This window comes from Mustela putorius, unplaced genomic scaffold, assembly GCF_011764305.1.
Source record: "Mustela putorius furo isolate JIRA1106 unplaced genomic scaffold, ASM1176430v1.1 tig00000224_pilon_pilon_pilon, whole genome shotgun sequence".
In the NCBI taxonomy this organism is placed as follows: domain Eukaryota; kingdom Metazoa; phylum Chordata; class Mammalia; order Carnivora; family Mustelidae; genus Mustela; species Mustela putorius.
The window spans coordinates 11,995,437-12,020,518 of NW_025421321.1; the positions used below are offsets into that span (position 1 = coordinate 11,995,437).

Below are 25,082 nucleotides of genomic sequence, written 5' to 3' on the forward strand. Positions count from 1 at the left end.
ATGGGGGAAGGTATATCTACTAAGATGTTTAAGAAATCAACAGTCATTGGACTTTTCACCAGCAGCTGTGAGTTTTTTGATAATAGTCAGGGATGGAAGAAGCGAAGTCATTAAATCCGGATGGCCATCATCTCCACCACCCCCATGTATGGTATGCCTGAATTCAGAACATCCAACAGAAGCCAGAACTCCACGGTGTTTCACTCTTATCAGAAAAAGGAATAAAAGGAGAAAGATGAAGCCCTACCCCAGTGCATTAATTAAAGCAGATTTTAGTCGCATCAGTAGTTTGAACGGCCCCTTTTGTGGTTATCCTGAGCTTTGTGTAGCCTGGGATAGTGCATCTGGGTACAATGCAGGGCGCATTTCATTGTTCAAAGTGGGGAAGGGATCGTGGTCACCAAAGGGGATGCTGGAAAAGCGAGGTGGCTTCAGATTCTAAGTTAGGTCCTTGTCAGGTAGGTTAATTTTAGCAAAGAATGCGTGTATGAAAACAGAGGGCCTAGAAAGTAATCTCTAGAACTACTTGTGCCTGGGCACCCCTTGGAACGTCTGCGTGTGCTCTCGGAGGTACTCGTGCTTCTTGGGAACAGTGATGGGTCATGGTGATGGAATGAGGAACACAAAGAGTGTAAGATAGGCTGGCTGGTTCTTGTGACTTTAAGTATAAGAGAGCTTTAAAAAAATTGGGGGCACCTGACTGGCTCAGTCGGTAGAACATGTGACTCTTGTTCTCAGGATCATGAGTTCAAGCCCCATGTTAGGCATGGGGCCTGCTTTAAAAAAAAAAAAAAAAGTTAAATTGAAAAAAGTCACAAACCCAGAATTTTAAATTCTTAGCTCAAACCACAGTCAGAGCCTCTAGGACTGTCTTTTAAAAAGTCTCTTTTCTCTGAGAAGCAGCTAAAATCCAGATGCCATGTCTGATACTGTGGGAACCAATATCACAACCTAAGATGAATTTATAAACCCATCGCGCCCTTCATGAGGAACCTGAGGCATTGACTAAGAACATACGGGACCTTGGGAATTAGGATGGGGAAATCAATGAAGGTGAGGTCACTGGGGCTTATTGCCAGTGAAAGGAGCTTCTTTCTCCCTTCCATCCTCAGTTCCCTTCCTGGTGTCCTCTATTAGCGGAGCCAGCAGAAGGCAACTGACCTGAGAGGCTAGGAAATGCTGTTTGCTGGGCTAGCCCCCTTGTGATGCAAAACACAAAAAGACAGAGGTATGGCTCTGAAGACAAGTATGCCCAGGACAGTCACCCCTGTGCTTTCTGCATGTACCACTAATGTCAGGAGCCTTGCCATGGCCTCTTATTGTCAAGTGGGATGTACTTTGCATTGTCCTTATCCCTGTCCCAAGCTCTCACCTGGTTTACTTTGCTGTTACACCTGACCCCTGGGAGTGCTTGGGAATCCTTGCCTCCTTTTGCTGAACTATGTTGGGGACTGGGGACTCCTTAAGGATGCTCTTAGACCCTAGAGGTCACCCTCAGTACTGTTTCTTATTGTTCAGATCCCATATTGGGCTCCGAGGGGCTTGTCATCTCCTAGAAAACACGTGGGGAATGTAGGGACACTGCCCTGCGCTCTCATGCTCTCAAGGCAGGAGCCCTTGAACCAGTTAGGGATCATCTTTAAAGGGATCCTGCACAAAAGGGTGTTTGCTGGGATGCTAAGGAAAGCAGATACTGAGAGAGGACCAGGAGCTTTTTGAAAGAGAGGTGTCAAGGAGACTGTCGTGAGGGACCCAGCTGGGAAGCCACACAGAAGCACCCTGACTGAATCAGCATCAAATGGATACGGGGAGGAAGAGCCAGCTTTCTGTACCAGTCGGGTAGGAACTTCCTTACCCCCACCACTCTCCAGTCCTCCCCCGACTCTGCCCTGATATGGTCACTAATAGCAGCTAGCCACAGGAGGAAGAGCTGGTGACTGAGAGAGGGGATCGATCGATTGATTATTTTTTCAAATATAAGATTTTTTTTTTTAAACTTTTCCTAATTTGTCAGAGAGAGAGAGTGAGAGTGCACAAGCCGGGGGAAGTGGCAGGCAGCTGCTGCTGAGCAGCCCTCCACATTAGCTGTTCCCTGAGCCCCCAGCGACCTCCACCTTGATCAATTCCGTTGAGGCCACATCTTGCTTGGCCTCTGTATCCCTTTGGAATGCAAGTGACAGTCTTACAGTAGCTTAAGCAAATAGGAGTTCTCCCCGCTTAATAGGATATCTGGTGGCAGCAGCCGCTGGTGCTGATTCAGCAGCCCCAGAGGTAGCCTTTCTGAAATTCTCCCTGACATCCTCCAACAGATGAGGATGACTGCTGAGGGGGTACATCCCCACTCGGGGCTGGAAGACGGGGAAAGGCCTGCACCAGTCACTTAGCTCTTTTATCAGAACTGCAGAAGATTTCCCAAGTTTCCCTGAGTCTCACTGCCAGAACTGTGTCACGTGGCTGTCTAGCTGCCAAAAAGACGGAAAAGTGAGTATTGAACACTTTTTAACCTTTATTGTAGAGACTGACAGGAGGAAGAGGGTGGACAATTGAGACGGGGTACCACCCAGTATAAGTCACCAGAGTCAGCATGATGCAGCTCTCTTTGGTTTCCTATAACCCACTCACACGCCTCTTTCCCATATGCACATTTTACATGGGACATACTCATTCCTCCATAAAGGAGATAATCCTGAAGTTTGACCCAGCTCCCACAGACAGCATGGAGTCCAGGTTCTCTGGGGTGCAGGCCCCTCTTTCAGGTCCAAATGTGGTTGCTCGTGGCCTGATGACTCAAGCTAATGGTTAAGTTCTCCACTAAAGTGCAAAAGACAGTACCAAGTGTCGGGAGAATAGGGAACAACAGAACTATCCCATGCTCTTGCTGGTGTATAAATCGTCACAGCCACTTGGGAAAACGTTTGGCGGTATCTGATAACGCCGAACATCTGTGTTCCCAACTGCCAGCAATTTCTATTCCAAGGTAGACACCTGACAGAGAAGTGAACAGACGTGCGATAAAAGAAACGTTCTACAACATTCAAATCAGTGGTATTTGTAATAGCCTCAAACCCAGATGTGCATAAACAGTAGAATAGAATAAGCGTACAGAAAAGAGAATGATCTAAAACTACACACACTATAGATGAATCTCAAAATGATATTGAGTCAAAGGAGCCAGAAACACCCACTCAACAGGGAGAGGAGCTCCTGTACTTGAGACCCTTCCAGACCTCACCCTCTGTATTACCAAATCTGACTATTCATCTGTATCTTTTATGATAAAATAAACTGGCAAACGCAAGTAAACATTTCCCTGAGTTCTGGAAACTACTCTAGCAAATGATCAAGTCCGAGGAGGGGTTTGTGGGAACCTCCAGTTTGTAGCCAAGTCGGACAGACCTTGTAGGTAACCTGGGGACCTACTACTTATGACTGTCATCGGAAGTGGGGAGCAATCTTATGGGACTGAGCCCTTAAACTGTGGGGTCTGCACCAAGTCCAGTTAGTGTCAGAATTGAATGGCATTATGGTACACTCAGCTGGTGTTGCAGAGAATTGCTTGGTGTGGGGAGAAAATCTACATACCTGGTGTCAGAGGTATCCTGTTTCTGAGTAAAGGAAAACGGGAGTGTCTCCTTCCTCTATAACAGTACAAAATAAAATGTATCAAAATGCTCCCAATGCACAATGTGAACAAACAAAGTTCCCTTCTTGGGGGGGGGGGGGTGGAAAGAATGAAAAGCAGAAAATAGCCCTTTCAGTAACCCACCTCCATCCATGCTAGACAGCTAGAGCAAGGGATTTCTTCTGTGGCAGTACATCAAATTTTTCGTTGGGGAATCTGGTGGCCCCTCACTTCTGTCCTTGGGTTGTGCAAAATGCACAGTGTTTGAGTCCTACTCCCTGTTGGAAGGAATTCAGGAATCTAGGGATTGCCCTAAGGGTTAAATAGTAACAGAGGAATGTTGACCACGCTTGAGATTTTAGGGGCACAAATGATTCCCACAATCATTTGTTAGGCTTCTGGTCAATTCCATGCATAAGTAATCACAATTAAATAACTTGCATAATTTTTAAGTAGCTTTCTAATTAAAGATTTAAAATTTTTTTCCCCAAACAGGTAACACTTCTCTTGATTAAAAAAGAAAATCAAAACAAATCAAATCAAGGTCTTATTGTCACTTCTGGTCTCTTTTATCAGTTTTTTGTGTATACCTCGAGTGTTTTGTTTTGTTTTTTTTTTTTTTTTGCAAAACCAGCAAACCAGGCATTAGACTATTTAAGTCTTCGAGGGGCTGCTTTTTCGTGTGCTTACAGTTGAGAATTAAAAACAGCAGCAGAGAGAGACGCCACTTCAAGTCTGTTTTTGCTACCTTATATTTATTTATAAATAAATAAAATCTTTTTTTTTAAAGATTTTATTTATTTATTTGACAGAGATCACAAGTAGGCAGAGAGGCAGGCAGAGAGAGGAGGAAGCAGGCTCCCTGCTGAGCAGAGAGCCCGATGACGCAGGGCCCGATCCTAGGACTCTGGGATCAGGACCTGAGCCGAAAGCAGAGGCTTTAACCAACCCACTGAGCCACCCAGGTGACCCTCAAGCTTATCTTCTGATAAAGCAGCCTCTTCCCTGTTTCCACTCGTGCTGGCTTCAGCTTGGGTGTACAAAGAAAATTATCTCAAACCAGTGAGGTTCCAGGTTGTGGGACTTGACCAGTCAGTAGAGCTGGGGAAAACAAGAGTAGCTCCTAGAATTTTGGCTTAAACAACTAAATGGATGGCAGTGATATTTACTAATGTGGACAAAACAGAAAGGTACATGTTTGGAGATGAAAATTAATTTGGCAGGAGGCCAAGTTAAGTTTTGAGATGCCAGTTAGACATTCATGTAAAGATGTCAAGTGTGCAAGTTTTTTTGAAGAATTAGGAATTATAGGGAGAGATCATCAGTAAAGAAAAATTTGAAGTCACCTGCTTATAAATGGTACCTAAATCCATAGGACTAGATGAAATCATATAAGGAGAGTGGGTAGATAGAAAAGGGGACTCAGGATAGAACCATCCCTGGGCCCTCTGGTATCAATAGATTGAGCAGAAGATAAGCTAGTGAAAAGAGCCCGAGAAAGAATAGCCATGAGGTAGGAGGGCTAAGAGTGCCTGATGTCAGAAAACAAGAGAAGAAGTGTCTCAAAGTGGGAGTGGATGACTGTGTCGAATAGTACTGAGAGGGCAAGTCAAAACAGAGAACAGAGAAGGGACCACTGAATTTGCATGGAGTTAGTTGTTTCAGTAGCATGGTGCAGAGGAAATGAGAGCTAGCTTGTATGATGATGATGGGAATTGTCTATTAGAGAGGGAGCAGTTTGTAATTCAAGAGACACGATAGAGGTTAAGATCCACAGAAAAAGTGGAAGCATTGGGCAAACAGAATCAGAGCTCAAGACCATGTCTTATTTGTCTATCTGTTTGCTTTTAGCACAGTGTCCAGTACATAAGAAGTACTCAAGAAATGTTACTCAATCAATGAATAAATGAGCAAATGGAAGAACGGATGGATGGCAGGTGCAGGGCTGAAGAATGAACTAGGTCAAACAAGTTCAGAGTAAGGAAAGAACGGGGCCTTGAATTAACAGGGTTTCTTCAGGGACTTTGAGATCCTGGGCTTTTTCTCTGGGAGAGGGCTGACAGATTTCAGTCTCAGATGAAGATGGGAGAAGGAATGAGGAGTCATTGTCAATGGCAGTTACCTTGGCCAACTTTCAAGGCACTGATGTCCTAAAGCAGAATGCAAGGAGTGTTCCGGGATCATCTACTTAACCTCTTTCTTTCTCTCCCAGTCTCTCCCTTTCTGGATCCAGCATCACATGAAAGATGAGTATGTATCTTTATGAACACAAGTGGGATAGGGGATTTTAAAAATGACAGTCCCACATTCATTTACCCATCTGGTCAGTAGATCTTCATGGAACAAGAGTCTGGTATAGAAGAAAGTTGTAAAAGCAGCATTACGGCGCGTGGGGCTTGCATCTGTTTCTTTCTTTCTTTTTTTTTGTTTTTTAAGGTTTTCTTCTTTTAACATTTTATTCATTTATTTGACAGAGATCACAAGTAAGCATAGAGATAGGCAGAGAGAGGAAGGGAAGCAGGCTCCCTGCTGGGCAGAAAACCCGATGTCGGGGTCGATCCGAGGACCCTGAGATCATGACCCCAACCGAAGTCAGAGGCTTAACCCACTGAGCCACCCAGGCGCCCTGTTTTTTTCTTGAAGTGCTTTGTCTTCTACTAAGATAGCAGGTGATTCCACAAACTGCACAAGTTAGGTGGTATTTGAACTGGGCTGCCCATAAAATCTTGGCGGGACTCCTATAATACCAGTGAAAGGTACTGCAGATATACAGCTTGTGGAAAACAACAAGCAGGCTGGAAGCAGGCCAGTCTTGGAATCGCAGGATCCGTGGCTGGCTCCAACCTCTTCTAGGCGTTTCATCAGAAGAAGAATTAGAATTCCTATGTCTCTCTTCCCAACCTGCCTGCCGTGGGAGGTACCAAGGAACCTGTAAAGGTGGAGGCAGACTGGAAGCCAGCTGTAGCGTCTGACCCACCCGCATTAACCATTATCCGTCCCACGCCGGACTACATTCCTACATTCCCAGCAACCGCTGACACCCTATCGGTGCAGGTAGCCCAATCCGGACCCAAGCCGACTGTCGCCCTAGAGAAGGCAAGCAAAGGAACAGCTTCTGCCTGGCCCTTGATGGCCTTGAGCCCTTTACACGTGGAATCATCACAGCGGTCCACACCGCCGGGCGCCGGGAAGAGGCGGGGCTCTCTGGCGCCAATGGGCGGGCAGAAGGGGGCGCGCGTGCGCCCAGAGAGTCAGGCCGGGGGCGGGGCCAAGTAAAGCGTTCCGGGGACGGGGGCTGGCGAGGTTCATGCTGGAAGTCTTCGCGTCTAAGGAGAACTGGAAACTGGGCAGTGAGGGTGAGTGAACCCTGTAACACCTGGGACCCGGGCTTCGGCCTCTGAGGCCCGTGACCCCAACCTAGGTAATGAGGTCTGTGGGGCAGCACTCAGGGGGTCCGCAGTGGGGCGGGATCCCGGCGCCCCTCTTCCCGGCTCGGGGCCCCGGGGCTCCTGTCGGGGGACGGCAGCGGCCTGGGTGGGGGTCGCTGCCTCAGGAAGCTCAGCGGGCTGGGAGAAGAGACTCTGCTGGAACAGAGGCCGCCGGCGGCTTCGAAGTCAGATGGGTCCGGCTGGGGCCAAGAAGTCCCTGCCTTCTCGGACGACCTGCACGGAGGCCTGGGGCGTTAATCTCTGTCGCCAGCCGGTATCCCATCTGGGGGATGGAGACAAATGGGTCCCGGACGGGGCGAGTGGAAGGCAGGGGAAGCGGACCTCCTCTTGTATCCCCTTGCAGCCGGCGCCCAAGCCAGAATCCTGGGCGTCATTCTCCCCTCCCGCGCGACACCCCTTTGCCCCCTCAGTCGAATCCATCGAACAACTCTCAGGTATTTCCACTTCGCCCCTGGTCCACAGCCTCCCTGCTGCAGCTAGCTCAGGCCCCCATTGCCCCTGGACTACCTCAGCGCCCTCCTGACTTGTTCCCAGCGCCTCTTGAACCCCTGTATTTGTAATGTACTGGAAAGCCAGAGCGAGATCTTAAAACACAGAACTGGTCGTGGCACCAGACGCCTTCCCCCATTCCCTTTCCGTCCTTCAGAGGATTCTCATTGTTCTTCCAGGCGCTAAAACAGAGCTTATATAGGCTGTTCATGAACTCTTTCCTCTTTTTGCCTTACTCTAGTTCTCTTCCCCACTCTGCTCCATTGGATTCGTTCCTCTGGCCACACAAACCTCCTTATCAAATGGACCAGGTATAGTTCCTGCGTATCCTAGAGTACCAGATTTCAGTTCCCGGCCAGCCTGCAGAATTATTCAGACAAGCTAATCATATCCTTCCATCTGCCTCTACTGTGTCTTCAACCTTATAGAGCCTTGTTTAGTTCCTGAATTGGACCAAGTTTCTTAGAGGCTCAGATGTTGGTTACATTGTGTTCGTTCTGCCTGAAGTACTACATTTTAGTAGAAAACATCCTTCTTGTCCTTCATTTGTTACTCCAGGTGTAGGCTGGGGTTTCTTGTGGTACTCCGCAGGTGTCTGTTTACTGCTCTCTTTTCCACCAGGCTGTAATCCTTGTGACAGGGTCCATCTGGGTCAATGTTCTGCCCTCCGTACCTTGTGTGGCACCAGGCTGTTAGTAAAGAGTGTGTTGGTTGAATGCATAAATGAAGCTTGGCCGCTTCATGGGCTCCCCAGATAAACATATGTAGATCAAGTTATTGAATGCCCTGCTTTTCAGAACCAGTTTTCAACTCCCCTCTGCCCTCCAAGCCATGTAGCAATTTCTTTGGCCTAGGAATGTTCTATTGTTGCCTTCAGTCCAGGACCAAAGCGGTGGTAAATGGGAAGTATTGTTCAGAGTTTTTCTTTGACACTGATTTTGGGTACAGGATGTCTGGATATTGGTGAGTGTGGTTGCTTTGAGTTTGAATTAATTGAGGGCCACTGGCGTGAGAGAAAATCTGCTAATAGCTGCCGCAGTCTTGATGGGAGGAAGGCCGGCTCAAACACTTACATGCTGATAGGGCAAATGACACAATGGAACGAGATGGTGGGCCATGCTGGCCAGGCCAGCCCTAGTGGGAGGGCTCCAAAAGGAAGTTATTTTTCCAACTTGGGCCAGATCTGTGATAGGGAACAACACATCTGGGTGCCAGAAGCCAGTGCCCTGAATCAGATCTGAAGGTGTACTGTTCTGGGGGCAGTTTAGCTCGTTGTGTTAGAGTAAGGGAGAGACAGATAAGATAGGCTCCTGGCCCTCATAGAGGGAGGGAAAGAGAACAGTTTGTGACTGTGTGTCTGAGAGGCTGCTGACTAAGGTGGGAGGAGAGAATGACTGGTGTGGCTGGAAGAATCCCCAGACGACTTGTGAACGGGGCCTGGAAGGGAGAGGGAGGATAGATTAATGAACAGTGGGAGCAAAGGCTCCGAGCCTGGAACAGGCTGCTGGATCAGCAAGGGGAGCCCTGTTACACTCCAGGCACTGCAAAAGACCCACCACTGAGCATGGCCTGGCACTCTCCTCCCAGGACTGAGGCTCTTCCTTGTGAGGGATGTCTCAAATATGGTTTGGGCTCTGAAGTGGCTTTCAGAAGTCTCTCCTGTGGATTACCCGGCCCCCCCAAATCCTTTTTAAAAAATAATTTGGCCTTTATAATGTCTCAATTATATTTATATTATATATATACATATATACATGTGTATATATACATATAAAATAATTTGTGGTCTTTATAATTTCTCAGAGAAGGCAGTGAGCCTGGGAACTGCTGGGGCTTATCTACCAGGCTGTTTGCTCATGGTCTTGAACTAAGTCATTGGAGTATGGGTGATGCAACATGTTCTTCAGACAAAAGGGAATTGCTTCTGTTTCTTTTGGAATGTGACAGTTTAATTTGTTAGGTGACAGATTCCCTGTTTTTGTTGTAGCACTTGGAGGGAGAGTTTCCTCCTCCGTGCTTGTAGATTGGGTGTAGACTGGGTTTTTCTTGTGTTCTGTTAGAAATCTGCTACAGTGAACCAAAATGGTCATGTTCAAAACCAGTGGTTCTTGGCCTTTCTTCTGCTTCCCTTGAAGAAGGGATAATGTGGACCCATAGTTATTATATTACTTATCACTTGGTTGCTTTTCGGTGTTATTTAAGTAGAACCTGTCCTTCCTACACACACACACACACACACACACACACACAATTTGATACATGAAGCCTCCAACCATATGGTTATAGGAATTATAGGTTTTAATCTATATATGGTTTTAGGTGCTATGAGTTCATTGATCACCCAACTGTCTGACAGAGATCTCCCATAAAAAAGGTTTTATGCTCTTTATGCTCGGTTACATTGATATCAAAACTTGGCAGCATATCTATGAAGGTGGGAATCCTTCCAGCCCTTAAGGACCATGGCACACAGGCTGAGAACTACCAGCCTTTTTGCCAAGCACTGTGCCTGATGCTGGGAATGTGGATTCAGTCCTTGCCCTCATAGAGCTCAGTCCAACAAGGAGCACTTACAAGTAATCAGGCAGTTTTCAGGGTCTCATTCACAACAGTTGTCAGACAGGACCCTTCTGAAGGGAGGCACTGGGAAGCATATGGGAAAAATGCCTAAGCCAGACTCAGAATTGAAGAAGGCTTGCTGGAGAAAGAGATGCCTACTGTGCATGAGTCTATGGGGTTTGGGAGGAACTGGCTTCTCTCTTTGGTCTCTCCTGTCCCAGAACTTCCAGACACGTGGTTAGACCAAGCTGTTCTGTGCTGGCCTAGGCAGTCACTGCGAGGAGTAACTTGAGACCTTGTTTTCAGGTACTAGGTACAGTGGCAGTGGCCTTGTCAGGGTCTGGACAGTTTTATTTGATAAAACTGGAAATGTAGTTTCTGTTACTGAATTATTTTCTAGAGATGAAAATTAAATGAAAGCTCCCTTTTTTATTCCATCCATACACATTGGAACAAAAGTATGGGGGGTAAATAACATTAAATACATATTTGTAAAGAAAACATGTTTTTAGTAGAAACTTCAGAATTCATAGAAAAGTAAGTAGAAAAATTAGAATCACATCTTGTAATTCAGAAAATAATATTCAACAGTTTTTAGTCATTTTTTTAAAAAAGATTTTATTTATTTATTTGACAGACCAAGATCATAAGTAGGCAGAGAGGCAGGCAGAGAGAGAGAGTGGAGGAAGCAGGCTCCCTGCTGAGCAGAGAGCCTGATGCGGGGCTCGATCCCAGGACCCCAGGATCATGACCTGAGCCGAAGGCAGAGGCTTTAACCCACTGAGCCACTCAGGTGCTTCTAGTCATTGTTTTATGTATGAAATATGCATATACTTTTCTGCTTACAAAATTATTCTTTTCCGACTTCAGCAGTCTGCTCTTTTTTATTTAAAGTATATTAAAAATCTTTTCTTATTGTTAAGTTTGACATTGCATTATGACGTCTCTATATGGTAGTAAGATTAGATGCTGCTTTTTGGCCTTCTGGAAGTTATATCCCAGTGATGGTTGTTCCATTAGGGAGGGGGACTATGGGAGGGGATACTGCTGATAGGCAAAATGGGTTTGGGAAACTTCCCGAACGTTGTAGGGATGACATTCTCCCAGAGAATTGCACCTTTTGGGATGGGTGCAATACAGCTACTTCTCAGCGGCAGGTGCAGGGAGCAGAGGTATCAGCAGCTTTGGAGTCAGCTCTGTGTGAGGTGGGTGCAAGGGAATGATTCCTACCTTAAGCTTTCCCTCTACTGCTGTCAGTTTGGGGTGGTGGCTATAGTTGGCCCATTAGAAATCACTGGCCTTGTTACTAGCAGTATCTGCACTACCTTTTGGGAGGTGAATGTGTAGTCTTTGTGTTGGTGGGAGGTCTCTTGGTTGTCCTTCACCTTCCTTTTTGAAGTCAGTCTGTAAGTCTCCTGAAGGACTGGGAATTTCAGTTTAACACAGAGTTAGTTGAGGCCTGCTTGAGCCTTGGTGGGGAATCCTGGGAATAAAGCACTCCTGCCCTCAGGAGCTTGCAGGGGCGCTGACTATGTCTTACTGACCATAGTTCCAGGTCTCTCCAAACTCCATGGGTACTTGATGGCCTCCTAATGTCTATGTAATTCTTCTTTCCAGAGTTCTTCCACAATGGTTGGACTGCATCTGTTGCAGTCGTGGGAGATGAATGAGGCAGGGTTTAATAGCCTTTGCTCTATGTCCCTAAGTGCAGGCCTTCATGTGACCTACCTCATCGTATGACCTGCCTCATTGCTTACCTTAACTCCCACATTCCTACCCCGGTCTTGCTCCACTAATTACCTTCCCCGCACTGTGCCACTGGGTGAGCCATTCTGAAACCTAGCTCTGTCTGCTCTCCCACTCACAAATCCTCTGTGGCTCCGCATTCATCCTCCAGCCTCCTTGGCCTAGCATGTGAAGCCATATCCATTATGGCCTGGTCAATCTTTGTGTCCTTTGTCCACTGCTCTGCCTGCTTCATACCCTCTAGGCTTCCCCCAACTGAACCACTTGGAGTTTCTTTCCCACTTTTCTGACCTGCTTCTCGCTCAAACCATTGCCTTAGGCCTTCAGTCCCTGCACGTCCAATGTGTACTCATCTGTCCGGGCCCGAAAGTATCCCCAGGTCCATCAGCCTTCCCTGATCTTTCCCTTACCCAGAGGAAATTTCTTACCCAGAGGAAATTTCTTCCTCTAAACTTTCAGTTTTTTTTTTCTTTAGGACACCTCACTTTGTGCCTTTTTTAGTGTTCTCCATTGGAAACATTTTACCAAATTATAAGCTTCTTACAGGCAGGAATAATCTTCAGATCCCTTTAAGCTCTCATGAGTTGCTTGGCATTCTGAAGGAACTTTAGGAAATGTCATGGGGCCCTCCCACCCCCTACTTGAATGCTGGGGACTTGGAGTGCCCAAGGTCATCCCACAGTCTAGTGGCATAGCTGGCCTTGGGCCCAGTTGGATGTGTTCTCTTTTGTCTTGTTCCATTCACTGAGTTCCTTCCCCAGAAGCACACTGTGTCACGTTTTTGAAAGAACCTTAGCTCTGGTGTTTTCACATGGACCTTCTGTGTTCCCCGCCTCCCAGGTACTGGCGACCATGAGATCTCTGCGGCTGCTCAGAACCCCCTTCCTGTGCGGCCTGCTCTGGGCCTTTTGTGCTCCAGGTTCCAGGGCTGAGGAACCTGGGGCCAGCTTCTCCCATCCTGGCAGCGTGGGCCTGGATAAGCATACAGTGCACGACCAAGAGTACGTATTCAGCCAGGGCTGGGGTCCCAGGGCCTCCCCTCTGCAGCAGCAGCCTGTACCCAGCTGCGATGGCTCCCTCTATCCACACTTCCCTCTGTTATTTGTACAACTCCTTGACATTTTTCAAGACCGATACTCCATAGAACTCCATAGAATGATAGCCATCTGTAAATCAGGCAGTTTTTTTCCACCATTGTTTCACACGTGGAGGATCTTGAGGCCCAGATGGGATAAACGACTTGTCTGAATTTATTCTGTCTCTCTCTCACCACAGACAGACATATAGACAACCGCCCAACACACACATGCACATTCACACTCACATGTGCACACACATTCTCACACACGTACACACAAGTAGTAGTGGCAGAACCCAGGACAGAACTAAGGTTTCTTGACTGACCAGACGTTTTTCTTTTTTCATTGGCACATTTAAATATTGAATTATTTGTTGCAACTTTTGTCCTGGGCCTGTTAGCCTCATACATTATTTGTTATCCTTAAATTGGCTCAAAACCATTTTTTTAATTGCTAGCCCCCAAAGTGTTAATGCAGCATTATAAACAATAAAGAAGGAAAAACACCTGTAATTTTGCTAGCTTAACAGGGGACCTGTTTGACTTTTTCCCTGCTCCTTTCATGGCCTTGCCTGTGTCTATCATCCTTGAGTGTGCTCTGCCACTCTTTCTGTTTGTTTTTCTGGGAATGGTGAGCTTTAGGATCTTGAACTTTTCAGTCCTTAAGGTTTTGGCATGATCCCAGGGTTGTTTCCAAGTGGTCTGAATCTAACTGTTGGTTTTTAGGCATATCATGGAGCATCTAGAAGGTGTCATCAACAAACCAGAAGCAGAGATGTCCCCACAAGAACTGCAGCTCCATTATTTCAAAATGCATGATTATGACGGCAATAATTTGCTTGATGGCCTAGAACTCTCCACAGCCATCACTCACGTTCATAAGGAGGTAGGTCAGCCGTGACTCAGTGGACAGCATCTTGGAAAGCCTCTTTCCCCTCCTCCCTGCCCCGGCAGTTCAGTCCCCAGTCTTGATGACCTGTGCTGTCCTTGTACAACAGTATTGCTACATCTCCTTTTTCTGCTCACCACTCCATTTTGCCTCTTCCTGTTCGGAGCCCTTTTGCGCAAAGGGTGTCCTACGGAGGCAGAAGCCCCAGGGCCTTGTATCTCTGACAAGGGCTACAGGCATTTCTGCTGCACCCCAGAGTTTGAGAACCAGCTCCTGAAAGGCAGACCACATTAAAATGCAGAGGAGGGGAAAAGTTGTTTTATTTGAGAAAGTGGTGAACCAGGGGCCCAAGGGGTCAAGGGACTCAGCAGTAATTGAGGGTTTGTGTGATATTACACAGTTCTCCACACAAAGCCATTTACAGAGCACTTTCAAGTGCGTTAGAGAACTCGTTTGATCTTTGCAACAGCCTGTGAGTCGGCAGGGCGGGCACTGTTATTCCCCAGTTTAGAGGTGAAGGAACTAAAATCAAGACGTTACATCTCTAGGTCTAGTGTCTGTCCTGCTCTGCCGCACTGCAGTGTATAGAGAGGAGGAGAGGCAGAGCTGGGGATGTGAGTGTGCTCCTGTTGGCTGCCAGGAGAGTAGATTTGGGTTTGCTGTGGGGAGCACAAATGGCTCTGTGTGGCAGAATGGCGGTGTCATGGGAAGATCGTTGGCTGAGGGAGGCAGACTGATGGATGTGGGGAGAGACTTGCGTCAGGGAGAGAACCTGAGATTCAGCAGTCCTGGCAGGCCAGGCTGGTGGTGGCTGTAGGAGAGCAAAGAATGCCCACAGGAGAGGTGGCAAAGGAAGAGTCTGCCAGGGACGTGAACAGTGTTAGCTTCGCACTCAGCACAGTGTGCTCTGCTGTATCTGCTTCTGGAGCCGGGCCAGGCGCTTCACCTCAAAGATTGTAACAGGTTCTCCTGGTCAGCAGCACCTTCCTCTTCTTGTTCTGACCCCAAGATGCTGTCCAGGACAGACTGCTTGCACTTTCCAAGGGCATGCTGTGCCCAGACCTGACGCTTGGGAGAGCCTGGGTTGTGAGTTTGTGGGTTTATGGGAATTAGGAACCTCATAATTCTGTGTAAGCCAGACCTAGGTTTCTACAGCGAATGTGGATTACTTTTGTAATTAGGAAAGCATGAAAAGTAATTATTACAACAAATAAGCAAGGGCCTGCTTTGATTGCATCTTTCTGTTTTTTTGTTTTTTTTTTTTTTAAGATTTTATTTATTCATTTGACTGACAGAGATCACTAGTAGGCAGAGAGGCAGGGAGGTGGGGTGGGATGGAAGAAGGCTCCCTGCCAAGCAGAGAGCCTGATGCAGGGCTGGATCCCAGGACCATGAGATCATGACCTGAGCCAAAGGCAGAGGCTTAACCCACTGAGCCACCCAGGCGCCCCAGCATCTTTCTTTTTAACTGCAAATAGAAATCTAAATTGGATTGCTGTAAATTGACTCTATCTGATGCATGGTTGTAGATTCTCAGAAGCAGCCACATGCTACACTGAAGGAGCTTTTGGATACGTGAGCACAGACATTTTAGACATTAGCTAAATACTTCCAGTAAAATGTGCAACTCATCATTGTCTAATTTGTATTTTGTAGGAAGGGAATGAACAGGCCCCACCAATGAGTGAAGCTGAACTGATTAACTTAATAGATGGTGTTCTGAGAGACGATGACAAGAACAATGATGGATATATTGACTATGCTGAATTTGCAAAATCACTGCAGTAGGCACTGTTTGGCCATCTAGTTACATGCAAATGTGATCCGTTTTACAATGTGATCGAACACTTTTGGTAATGCAAAATAACTCATTTCCAACTATTGCTACAGTATTTTGGTAAAAACCTGTAGCAGTTTATTACACTGGGGTAAGAAAGAGGGATCAAGGGCAATGTAAGAGAAATGGGACATATGCAGCATCCCATACTGTTCAGTCTCTTACTGGACAAGGGCTTGATTAAAGAATTCTCTTAAGAATATTGGATAATTGGAGCGTAGTACTCAGGAACTTAACTGTAGAATACTGCTAGTCTTTTGGTTTTCATTCAGGCTACCTGAAAAGTAAGACAAGCTTTGCCAAGTGGATACACTTCTCAGTAACAGTGAAGGAATAGCATAAATGCCAAATGTTTCCCCTGGTGGAACCTGTCTCTTCAGGTAAACGTCAGTATTCTGCAAAGTGTCCCCGTCCCCCATCCACATCCATCTGTCCATCACCATCCACCCCCCCCACTCCCTGGGCAAGGGAGTATTAGGCTATTTTAAAGCCACTGTATAAGGATACCAGATCCTGAGTTCAGCAAGCCTTAGCATCTAAATTCTGTATCTTCTGGCACTTTGGAAGGAATACACCATTGACCTACATGATTTTCAATATTTTGTAGAACTACTGCCACCATCTTTCTTTTATGTCTTCTTCAGCTTAGGAGAGACCTTGAAGTTAAACGTGTTTTTTATTCTAATCATTAGCAAATGTTTTAGCTTTCTTAATATTTGTATTTAACCCTTGTTTTGAGGGTTTGTTTTTGAAGTTTAGAAACTATATGGAATACAAGGACTGTATCCCTCCTCCTTGGTGCAGCGGGGGATAAAGCTACTAGCTGGTCTTGCCTAAGTGAGTGAGAGCACCAAGCACCAATTGCTGCAAGCTCTATTTAGAAGGAATGGCGTTTAAATTACCTCTTCTAGCTTAAATATGTGAATTCTTTCAGATCAGGAAAGATTAGATAAAGAAGCCTAAACACTCTTAACAGTGCGAATCTCAATAATGGTTGAAATTGAGAAGCAGCAGCAAATTGTAATTTGGTTTATTGGATGTGATAGTGTGCCGGGATGGAATACCCAAAATGATGGTTGAATGGGGAAAAAAAACTGCATAGGATTTGCTGTAAGACACATAGAGACTTATTTTCTTTATTAAAGTATTCTTATAAGAAAGCATATGTATTTGTAAAAATGGTTTCCTGTGTCCAAGTATTTGTGCAATCAGAGCTGAATTGTAAACTATTCTTGTAATATCTAGTTATTTTGAAAGATTTATATAATGAATCCTGGATATATGACCAATAAAACTGATGAAACAAAATAAAGAGCAGTTGATTTTGTCCACACGGGGTCTTCACCCACATAAAGGTTTTGTTTAATACAGATGTTTACATGTGCCTATCCTATCACAGGCCCTATGACCCTCCTGGCTGTGCCCTGTTCCTTTTGGCTGGGGTAGATTCCCAGTAATCAGTCACTTTCTCCTTTGATGCATTTTTTCTTTTGAATGAAATCACTTTTTGGACCTTTTTTCCTTGGCCATGTTCAGATTATGATAGCATTGTCTAGCTTAGGAAAATACTGTGTTTTCTCCTGGAGTCTGGCAATGGTTTTTTCTTTGCCAGAAAATTTAATTACGTAGCATTTTTGAAAGTCTCCCAGGCCCAAGCAAAAAGTACAGTCTCCCCCCGGCGTTTTGGGAATAACACTTTGTTCTGCCATTTGAAAAGGAAAGCAGGAAAGAAAGAGGGTGGGAGGGAAGAAGGAAGGTGGTTAACCATTGCCTTCTTTCTCTCTTGCCCCTCAAGAGCCTTGGATCTTGCACTGGCCCTTCCTCATCCAGAGCTGCCCCTCTGGGTGGATCTAATGAGGGGCTCACAGTTGGAAGAACCTCATACTGTTGGCAGCTAGGAAGGGACTGAGACAGCTGGGGAGCAGAGAAGCAGATCCTCAGAAGGCAGTCACCCCCATTAAATAGACAAGACAGAGATCTCCTTCCTCCTCCACAGCTAGTTTCTCTGTAGTTATTTCATTCTGGCCTTTGTGGTCCTGTTTAACAAATGTCCCTGGTGGGAGGAGCCTGTGTCTAGAGACGCAGAGACCTTCTTCTCATAATCCCTCCCTCTTGACCTCTTCTCTCCTACACAATACCTTGGCCTTCTCTTAGCCCACCTTAAGGATTTTTCAGAATGTGTCAGGAACAGCTCTGTACTTTCGTTTCCTTATCCCTAAAATGGAGGTAAGTCTACCCAAGAGAGGCAGCCTTATATAAGCATACATTTTGGACTGAGGCAGACCCCGGTTAGACTCCCAGACCTGCTACTCCCCAGCCATGAACTTAAAATTTAGTTTCATACACACACACACACACACACACACACACACACAATAAGAGAGGTTAAGAGGATTAACAAAGTGAGAGAAAGTGTAGAAAGCGTCTAGTAAGTGCCTGACACTGAAGAGTACTAAACACTGAGTCACCCATTCTTCACTCTGGCTAGAGAGCCTGGGCCCCTTCCTCATTGCAGTGGGGGCTGAAGGGGCTGTCAAGGGATTGAGGACTCCTCAGGGGCAGAGGCTGAAAGATCTCTGCTTAGGTTACTCCACTGAATGTATAGATCATGGATGTCAATCCATTTGTCTGTCAAGGAACTATAGAACATGTTAGGATGTTCTACTATGTGGTGGTAAAATTAAATGTGATATCTGTGTGTGCATAATGTCTTTAACATACTCTTATTTTTCAAGGAAATTAAAGTACTGCATTTTGAATGATCTGAAGCTAGTAAGTATTGCTAAATTGCTCTCCAGAAGAGTTGTACTAATTAATATTTCATCTCTGTTGTAAGTGAAGAACCTATTTCCTTTAGCTAGACCCACAGCATAACCTGACAAGCTTCTCTAAACACAGAGGTATGAGACATTAGTACTTTTAATTTTTGGCTAGTCCTGCATTTGTTCATTTGTTGATTCATTCACTGAATGTTTATTGTATGTTTGCCATGTAACCTCTCCAGTCTAGATTCTGGATTTTAATTCCTTCTAGAGAGGAGAAAGAGGAAAACTTTTTGTCATATTCCAGATTCCCCTGAAGATGTTATCATCAGAGGACACAAATATTCTTCCATAGCATCCCCAATAAAAACAAGAGCTAAATCACATTTCTACCTCAAGAGGAAATCCATTTATCAAGGACCCAACCAAGGATCTAACATTTCAACTATGGAATTAGTAGCAGAAACTATGAATGTTATGTCTCAACTTTTGGATGTCAAAAACAAACGAAACCCAGGACTTCTCCTTTTGGGGAGATGGAATAGATAGACTTCTCTCTATTTCTGTAATGAAGTATGACAAAACCCTGGGAAATTATATATAAAACAAACATAGGACTCTGAAAGGTGGATAGAACAAGGCAGACTGGTTAGGGACATTGGCATGTGAACAAATACATGGCGGTGAGTGCTGTCTTGTGTTTGTTTTTTGTTTTTTGCCAAATATATCCCAGACTTGGAGCTAAGGAAGCTGGCAACCCAGGAATTCCAAAAGGAGCATACATAAAAAAGCCCCAACAAAAACCTGCTCTCTAGCCAGGGAATGAAGAAAAGAGCAACCTCATAAGACAAAACTTTCAGGCAAAAACTGTTCTATTCCAGCCAAGTGGTGGCCCTGCCAGCAGAGGCTGAGCAGGGAGCCTGGGCTGCCATCCTTCTAGGCTGTAAGAAAGTGTGGTCCTCCTTCCTGTATCTGAGGCGATGCCAGAGGAGGCCAGGTAGGGAGCTGGGACCTTCATTCCTCCCACTCCCTGGACAGTAACACAGCCCCTCTCTTGCCCACAGGGTCAGTGGAGCGCACATATGGAACCTGGCCCTGGAATCCCACCCCCAACTGGCTGGAGTGAGACTCCCTTCCCCCTTCCTGCTCTGTGTCTGAGGAGGCCTGGTGGAGGGTCAGGAGTTTCACCATCCAGTGATAACAACACCACCTCTATCTCTGAGTCAGTAGAGAACCTGTAGGGAATCCAAACTCCTGACCCCGCCCAGCAGTAAGGAGGAGCTGCTGGCCTCATGTATTGATGGAGGCTGAGTGGGGAGTAGACTTCTCCCTTCACCTGTCAGGAAGCAGGCAGCATCTGCCCTTCCCCTGCCACAGCAGTGTCATGGAAAACCAGTTAAAACAGGTTTAAATAAGATCCAGTCTCATTATATAATACAAAAATGCCCAAGTGTAGATAGAAAATTGCCTATCATACCAAGAGCCAGGAAGATCTCAAACCGAAGGAGAGAAGATGCCAGCACTCATAGCGGGTGTTAGAATTATCTGATGAGGGTTTGAAAGCAGTCATGACAAAAATACTTAAACGAACAATTAGGAACGTGAAACCAATGAAAAAACCAAGTCTCAACAAAGAAACAGAAGATATCAAGGGTAGCCAAATGGAAATTTGGGAACTAAAAAATCTAATAACCACAATAGAAACCTCAACAGCAGAATGAAGGGCATAGAAGAAAGAGCAGTGGACTGGAAGACAGAACAATCTATGCTACCCAATCTGCCCAACCCAGAGAAAAGAGCCTCCCCCCAGAAAATAAAAAAATGCATGGACTTCAGGGGCCTGTGGGACCGCAACAAAAGACTTTACATTCTTCCTTGTCATCAGCCCCAGAAGAAGAGGAAGAAGGTTGGAGCTGAAGAAGTACTCAGAGAAAAAATGGCTGAAAACTTTGTAGATTTGACAAAAGACAAGAATCTAGAGATGCATGAGCTAAGCAAACCCCAAGGAGAATAAGCCCAAGGAAACCTACTGAGACTCATCATAGTCAAACTTCTGAAAAATAAAGACCAAAAAAAAAAAAAAAAAAAAAATCTCAAAAGCAGTGAGAGAGAAACAACAGCTTACCTATAAAGGAAAACAGCTTGAATGATGGCATATTTCCCATCAGAACCCATGGGTGCCAGAAAGAAGAGGCTCAGTAATTTTCAAGTACCAAAGGAAAGAATTCTCCATCCAGTATCCTAGATCTTGTGAAAATGTCCTTTAAGAATGAAGTGGGGGTGGCACCTGGGTGGCTCAGTGGGTTAAAGCCTCTGCCTTTGGCTCAGGTCATGATCCCAGGGTCCTGGGATGGAGTGCCACATCGGGCTTTCTGCTCAGCTGGGAGCCTGTTTCCCTTGCTCTCTCTCTGCCTGCCTCTTGGCCTGCTTGTGCTCTCTGTCTGTGAAATGAATGGGTAAACTCTTAAAAAAAAAAAAAAAAAAAAGAATGAAGGCAGGGCACCTGGATGGCTCAGAGGGTTAAGCCTCTGCCTTTGGCTCAGGTCACGATCTCAGGGTCCTGGGATCGAGCCCCACATCGGGCTCTCTGCTCAGCAGGGAGCCAGCTTTCCCCTCTCTCTCTCCCTGCCTCTCTGCCTACTTGTGATCCCTCTCTGTCAAATAAATAAAAATAAAATCTTAAAAAAAAAAATGAAGGGGAAATCAAGATAATTCTCAAAGGAAAACAAAGAACATTTGTCACCAGCAGACCTGCCCTAATAGAATGGCTAAGGAAGTTTTTTAAACAGAAAGACACAGTAAAAGAAGGAAGTTTAGAACATCAGAGATGGAGGAAGATCATGGAAAACAAAAATACATATACCTACAATCAACTTCTCTCAAATTTTGTAAATTATGCTTAATAGTTAAAGCAAAAATTACAACACAGTCTGATGTTCAAAATGTATGTGATGTGGAAAAGATATTTAAGACAATTAGATTGCAAATGGAGGAGGGTAGAATAATAGAAAAGCAAGTTTTCTGTACTTCACTTGAACTAGTAAACTGGAACAGTCAATGTGGAAAACAGTTTGGCAGCTTCTTTAAAAAACTGTAGCTACCATATAAATCAGCAGTTGCATTCCTGGGCATTTATGTTTGCACAAAACCCCACACACGGTTCATAGCCGCTTTATGTATAATAGCCGCAAATCAGAAACAACCCAGATGTCCTTACAAGCTGTGGGACATTCGTCCTGTGGGCGCCCCGCCCAGCAACTCAAAGGAGCAAACTGTTGATCTTGAGCAACCACCTGGAAGCCTGGAGAGAGTTATGCTGAGTGAGGATTCCTGAAGTGACAAAAGTCACAGGAACAGATTAAGGAGGAGGTGGGACCAGGCGAGAAGTGGTGTGGCTATAAAAGGGCAACATGTGACATCCTTGTGGTGAAACGGTCTGTTTTCTTGACTAAATCAGTGTTGATATCCTGGTTAGGATACTGCATTATGGTTTGGGATGATGCTACCATTGAGGGGTGGGAACTGGGTCAAGGGTGCACAGGAGCTCGTTCTCTTTCTCTTTCTCTCTCCTTTTTTTACAACTGCATGTGAATTATCTACAATTATCTCATGATAAAATCTTCAAGAAATAGTATTGAAAGACACGGACTTCTCAACACCACAGTGGCCATTTTGAACTTGGGACCCCAGGGACTGTGTTGAAACAGGCCTGTTGTTTAGTGTCTGAGCCCTGGGGCTGTGTTGGCAGCGCTCATGATTACAGGCTTCTTTGGGGAGCTTTCAGAGAATTTGCTTTGCGCTGCCAGAGTTGAAAGGAAACATTGCACTGGGCATTCTCTGTCCATGAATTTCTAATTGCTTTCCCACTGGGTGGCTGGGGAAGGACAAGCAGGTCATGCCTGCCAAGGCTAAAAGGCCCTGCTGCCCATAGGGGAGAGAAAGTGTGAAGAGGTCCTTGTGTCCTAGGGGAGTGTGGTAGGGGGGTGGCCTTAGTGGAGGCTGAACTGAAGCAGACTCAGTGCCCTTGTCCCTAGCTGTGGCTACAGCCAAAGACAGTGGAGTGATGGGAGGTGTGGCCATAGTTGTGAATCTGAGAGAAGAGATCCAGCAGGGGTCCAAATTGAGATCTGGGGGAGTAGCCTTGAACTTCATAGATGTTAAAGAATCAGAATGCAGGAAATAGGGAGGGCTTCTCTACGAGGCAGGCTTTGGTGTCTATAGCTAAGTTCTGTGGGCTGTGGGGTAGGAGATGGGAATAAGGTGACCATATCTGAAGGGACAGGAGTGCTAAGCAACCCCAGGGGAAGGGGTGTATAAATGGTCGACCGCACCCGCCACCCCAGCTCAGCAAGTCAGAACCTGCTCTTTAATGGAATCCTGGTGACCTGTGTGCTCATTCAAATCGGAGAAGCACTGCTTTGGAGAGAAGGTGCCAGACACCTAGTGGGAAGAGATCTGAGCTGCCCGGTTCCTGCTGCTCTGAGGAAGGGTGGTTTTACTCTTCTTGGAATTCCAATAGCCTCCCATTGAATTGCCTTTTTCTACGTCTGGCCGACTTGGTTTCTATGTTGTTTGTAACCAAGAGAATCTTACTAATGCATGGGGCAAGCCGAAGGGACAACCATCCCCTCGCCCACCCTGCCCAAAGAATCAGCCAGTTTGCCTTGCCCACTGGATTCTGTCAACATAGGGTCAGTCCTCGGTGTTTGTAGATGCTTTGAGTCTTGTTCAGTGGAATTCCTCCTGAAATGAAAATGTTTTCCATCATTTATCTTTCAGTATCAAGGATTTTCTCAGATTCTTTCCAAAGGGAGAGTTTGCTGGGCTGAACAGAGAAATCATAGAAACCCTCCCATGTTTACACTTCGGCAAAGCCTGGCTCTGTTTCCCTGGATAGGGAGAGGACTGAAATTTCTCTGTGGGGCCCCTTTTAGTAAAATGCAAGGAAGACATCCATCTCTTCTCCTCCAAGGAGCCCTTTCTGGCTAGTCCAGTTCATGGTCACCTGTCCCTTCTCTGAGCCTCTACTGCAGTGGTCCTTGACCTTTTGTATGCCATGGACTCCTTTACAGAATAAGGTTTTTGTATACATAAGATAAAAAACAAAGCATTTTTTTAAAGTTTATATTTTAATTGTCCAGGGCTCATCACGACACATACCCTTTATCCCCATCACCTATTTCACCCATCCCCTCCCCCACCTCCCTTCTGGTAACCCTTGCTTTGTTCTCTATAGTTAAGGGTCTGTTTCTTGGTTTCTCTCTCTCTTTTCCCTTTGCTCATTTGTTTTGTTTCTTAAATTCCACATGAGTGAAACCATATGGTATTTGTCTTTGACTTATTTCTTACCATAGCTCCATCCATGTTGTTACAAATGGCAAGACTTCATTTTTTGTTAAGATTTTACTTACCGGGGCACCTGGGTGGCTCAGTGGGTTAAAGCCTCTGCCTTCAGCTCAGGTCGTGATCTCAGGGTCCTGGGATCGAGTCCCGCATCGGGCTCTCTGCTCAGCAGGGAGCCTGCTTCCTCCTCTCTCTCTCTCTCTCTGCCTCTCTGCCTACTTGTGATCTCTCTCTGTCAAATAAAAAAAAAAAAAAGATTTTACTTACCTATTTGATAGAGTGAGAGAGAGCCCTTGAGTGGGGTAAAGGGCAGAGGGAGAAGCAAACTCCCCACCGAGCAGGCAGCCTGATATGGGACTTGACCCTGACTCCGGGATCATGACCCAAGCCGAAGGCAGACATCTAACAGACTGAGCCACCCAGGTGTCCCAAGATTCCATTCTTTTTTGTGGCTGTGTAATATTCCATTGCATAATGTATACCACATCTTCTCTATCCATTCATATTGTTGGACACTTGGGCTGCTTCCATAATGTGGGTATTGTAAATAATCCTGCTATAAATATAAGGGTGCATGTATCCCTTTATATTAGTGTTTTTGTGTTCTTTGGGTAAATACCCAGTGGTGGGATTGCTGTATCGTAAGGTAGTTCTATTTTTAACTTTTTGAGGAACCCCCATGCTGTTTTCCACAGTGGCTGCACCAGTTTGCATTCCCACCAACAGTGCACGAGGGCTTCCTTCTTCTCCACATCCTCGCCAATACCTGTTGTTTCTTGTGTTGTTGACTTTAGCCATTCTGACGGGTATGAGCTGATATCTCAGTGTAGTTTTGACATTTCCCTGTGATGAGTAATGATGAACAAACATCTTTTCATGGGTCTTCTTTGGAAAAATGTTTATTCATGTCTTCTGCCCATTTTTAATTGGATTATTTGTTTTTTGGGGGTGTTGAGTTTTATAAATTCTTCATGTATTTTGGATACTAACCCTTTATCAGGTATGTCATTTGCAAATATGTTCTCCCATTCTGTAGGTTGCTTTTTAGTTTTATTGATGATTTCCTTCACTGTGCAGAAGCTTTTTATTTTAATGTAGTCCTAATAGTTTCTTGGGGTTTTCTTGGCGGGGTTGGGGGGCGGGGGTTGCTTGACCTATCTAGAAAAAAGTTGCTATGGCCAATGTCAGGGAAATTACCGCCTGTGTTCTTTTCTAGGATTTTTATGGTTTCAGGTCTCATATTTAGGTCATTCATCCCTTTTGAATTGATGTTTGTGTATGGTGTAAGAAAGTAGTCTAGTTTCATTC

General features: G+C 45.5%; 1 protein-coding gene across 2 annotated transcripts; it reads left to right on the forward strand.

The window, feature by feature from the left end:
- The first annotated feature begins 6,914 nt into the window (after window positions 1–6,914).
- Window positions 6,915–16,981, forward strand: MCFD2 (multiple coagulation factor deficiency 2, ER cargo receptor complex subunit). Of its 2 annotated transcripts, none has more exons than XM_004753009.3 (4): window positions 6,915–7,043; window positions 12,706–12,866; window positions 13,670–13,829; window positions 15,489–16,981. In XM_004753009.3, the coding sequence occupies exons 2-4, from the start codon at window positions 12,718–12,720 to the stop codon at window positions 15,618–15,620; spliced, it is 441 nt and encodes a 146-aa protein (XP_004753066.1). In that variant the 5' UTR covers window positions 6,915–7,043; window positions 12,706–12,717; the 3' UTR covers window positions 15,621–16,981. The 2 variants fall into 2 exon arrangements, with proteins under 2 accessions (XP_004753066.1, XP_044933668.1); XM_045077733.1 differs by lacking the exon at window positions 6,915–7,043 and adding an exon at window positions 10,859–10,912.
- The last annotated feature ends 8,101 nt before the right edge of the window (window positions 16,982–25,082 follow it).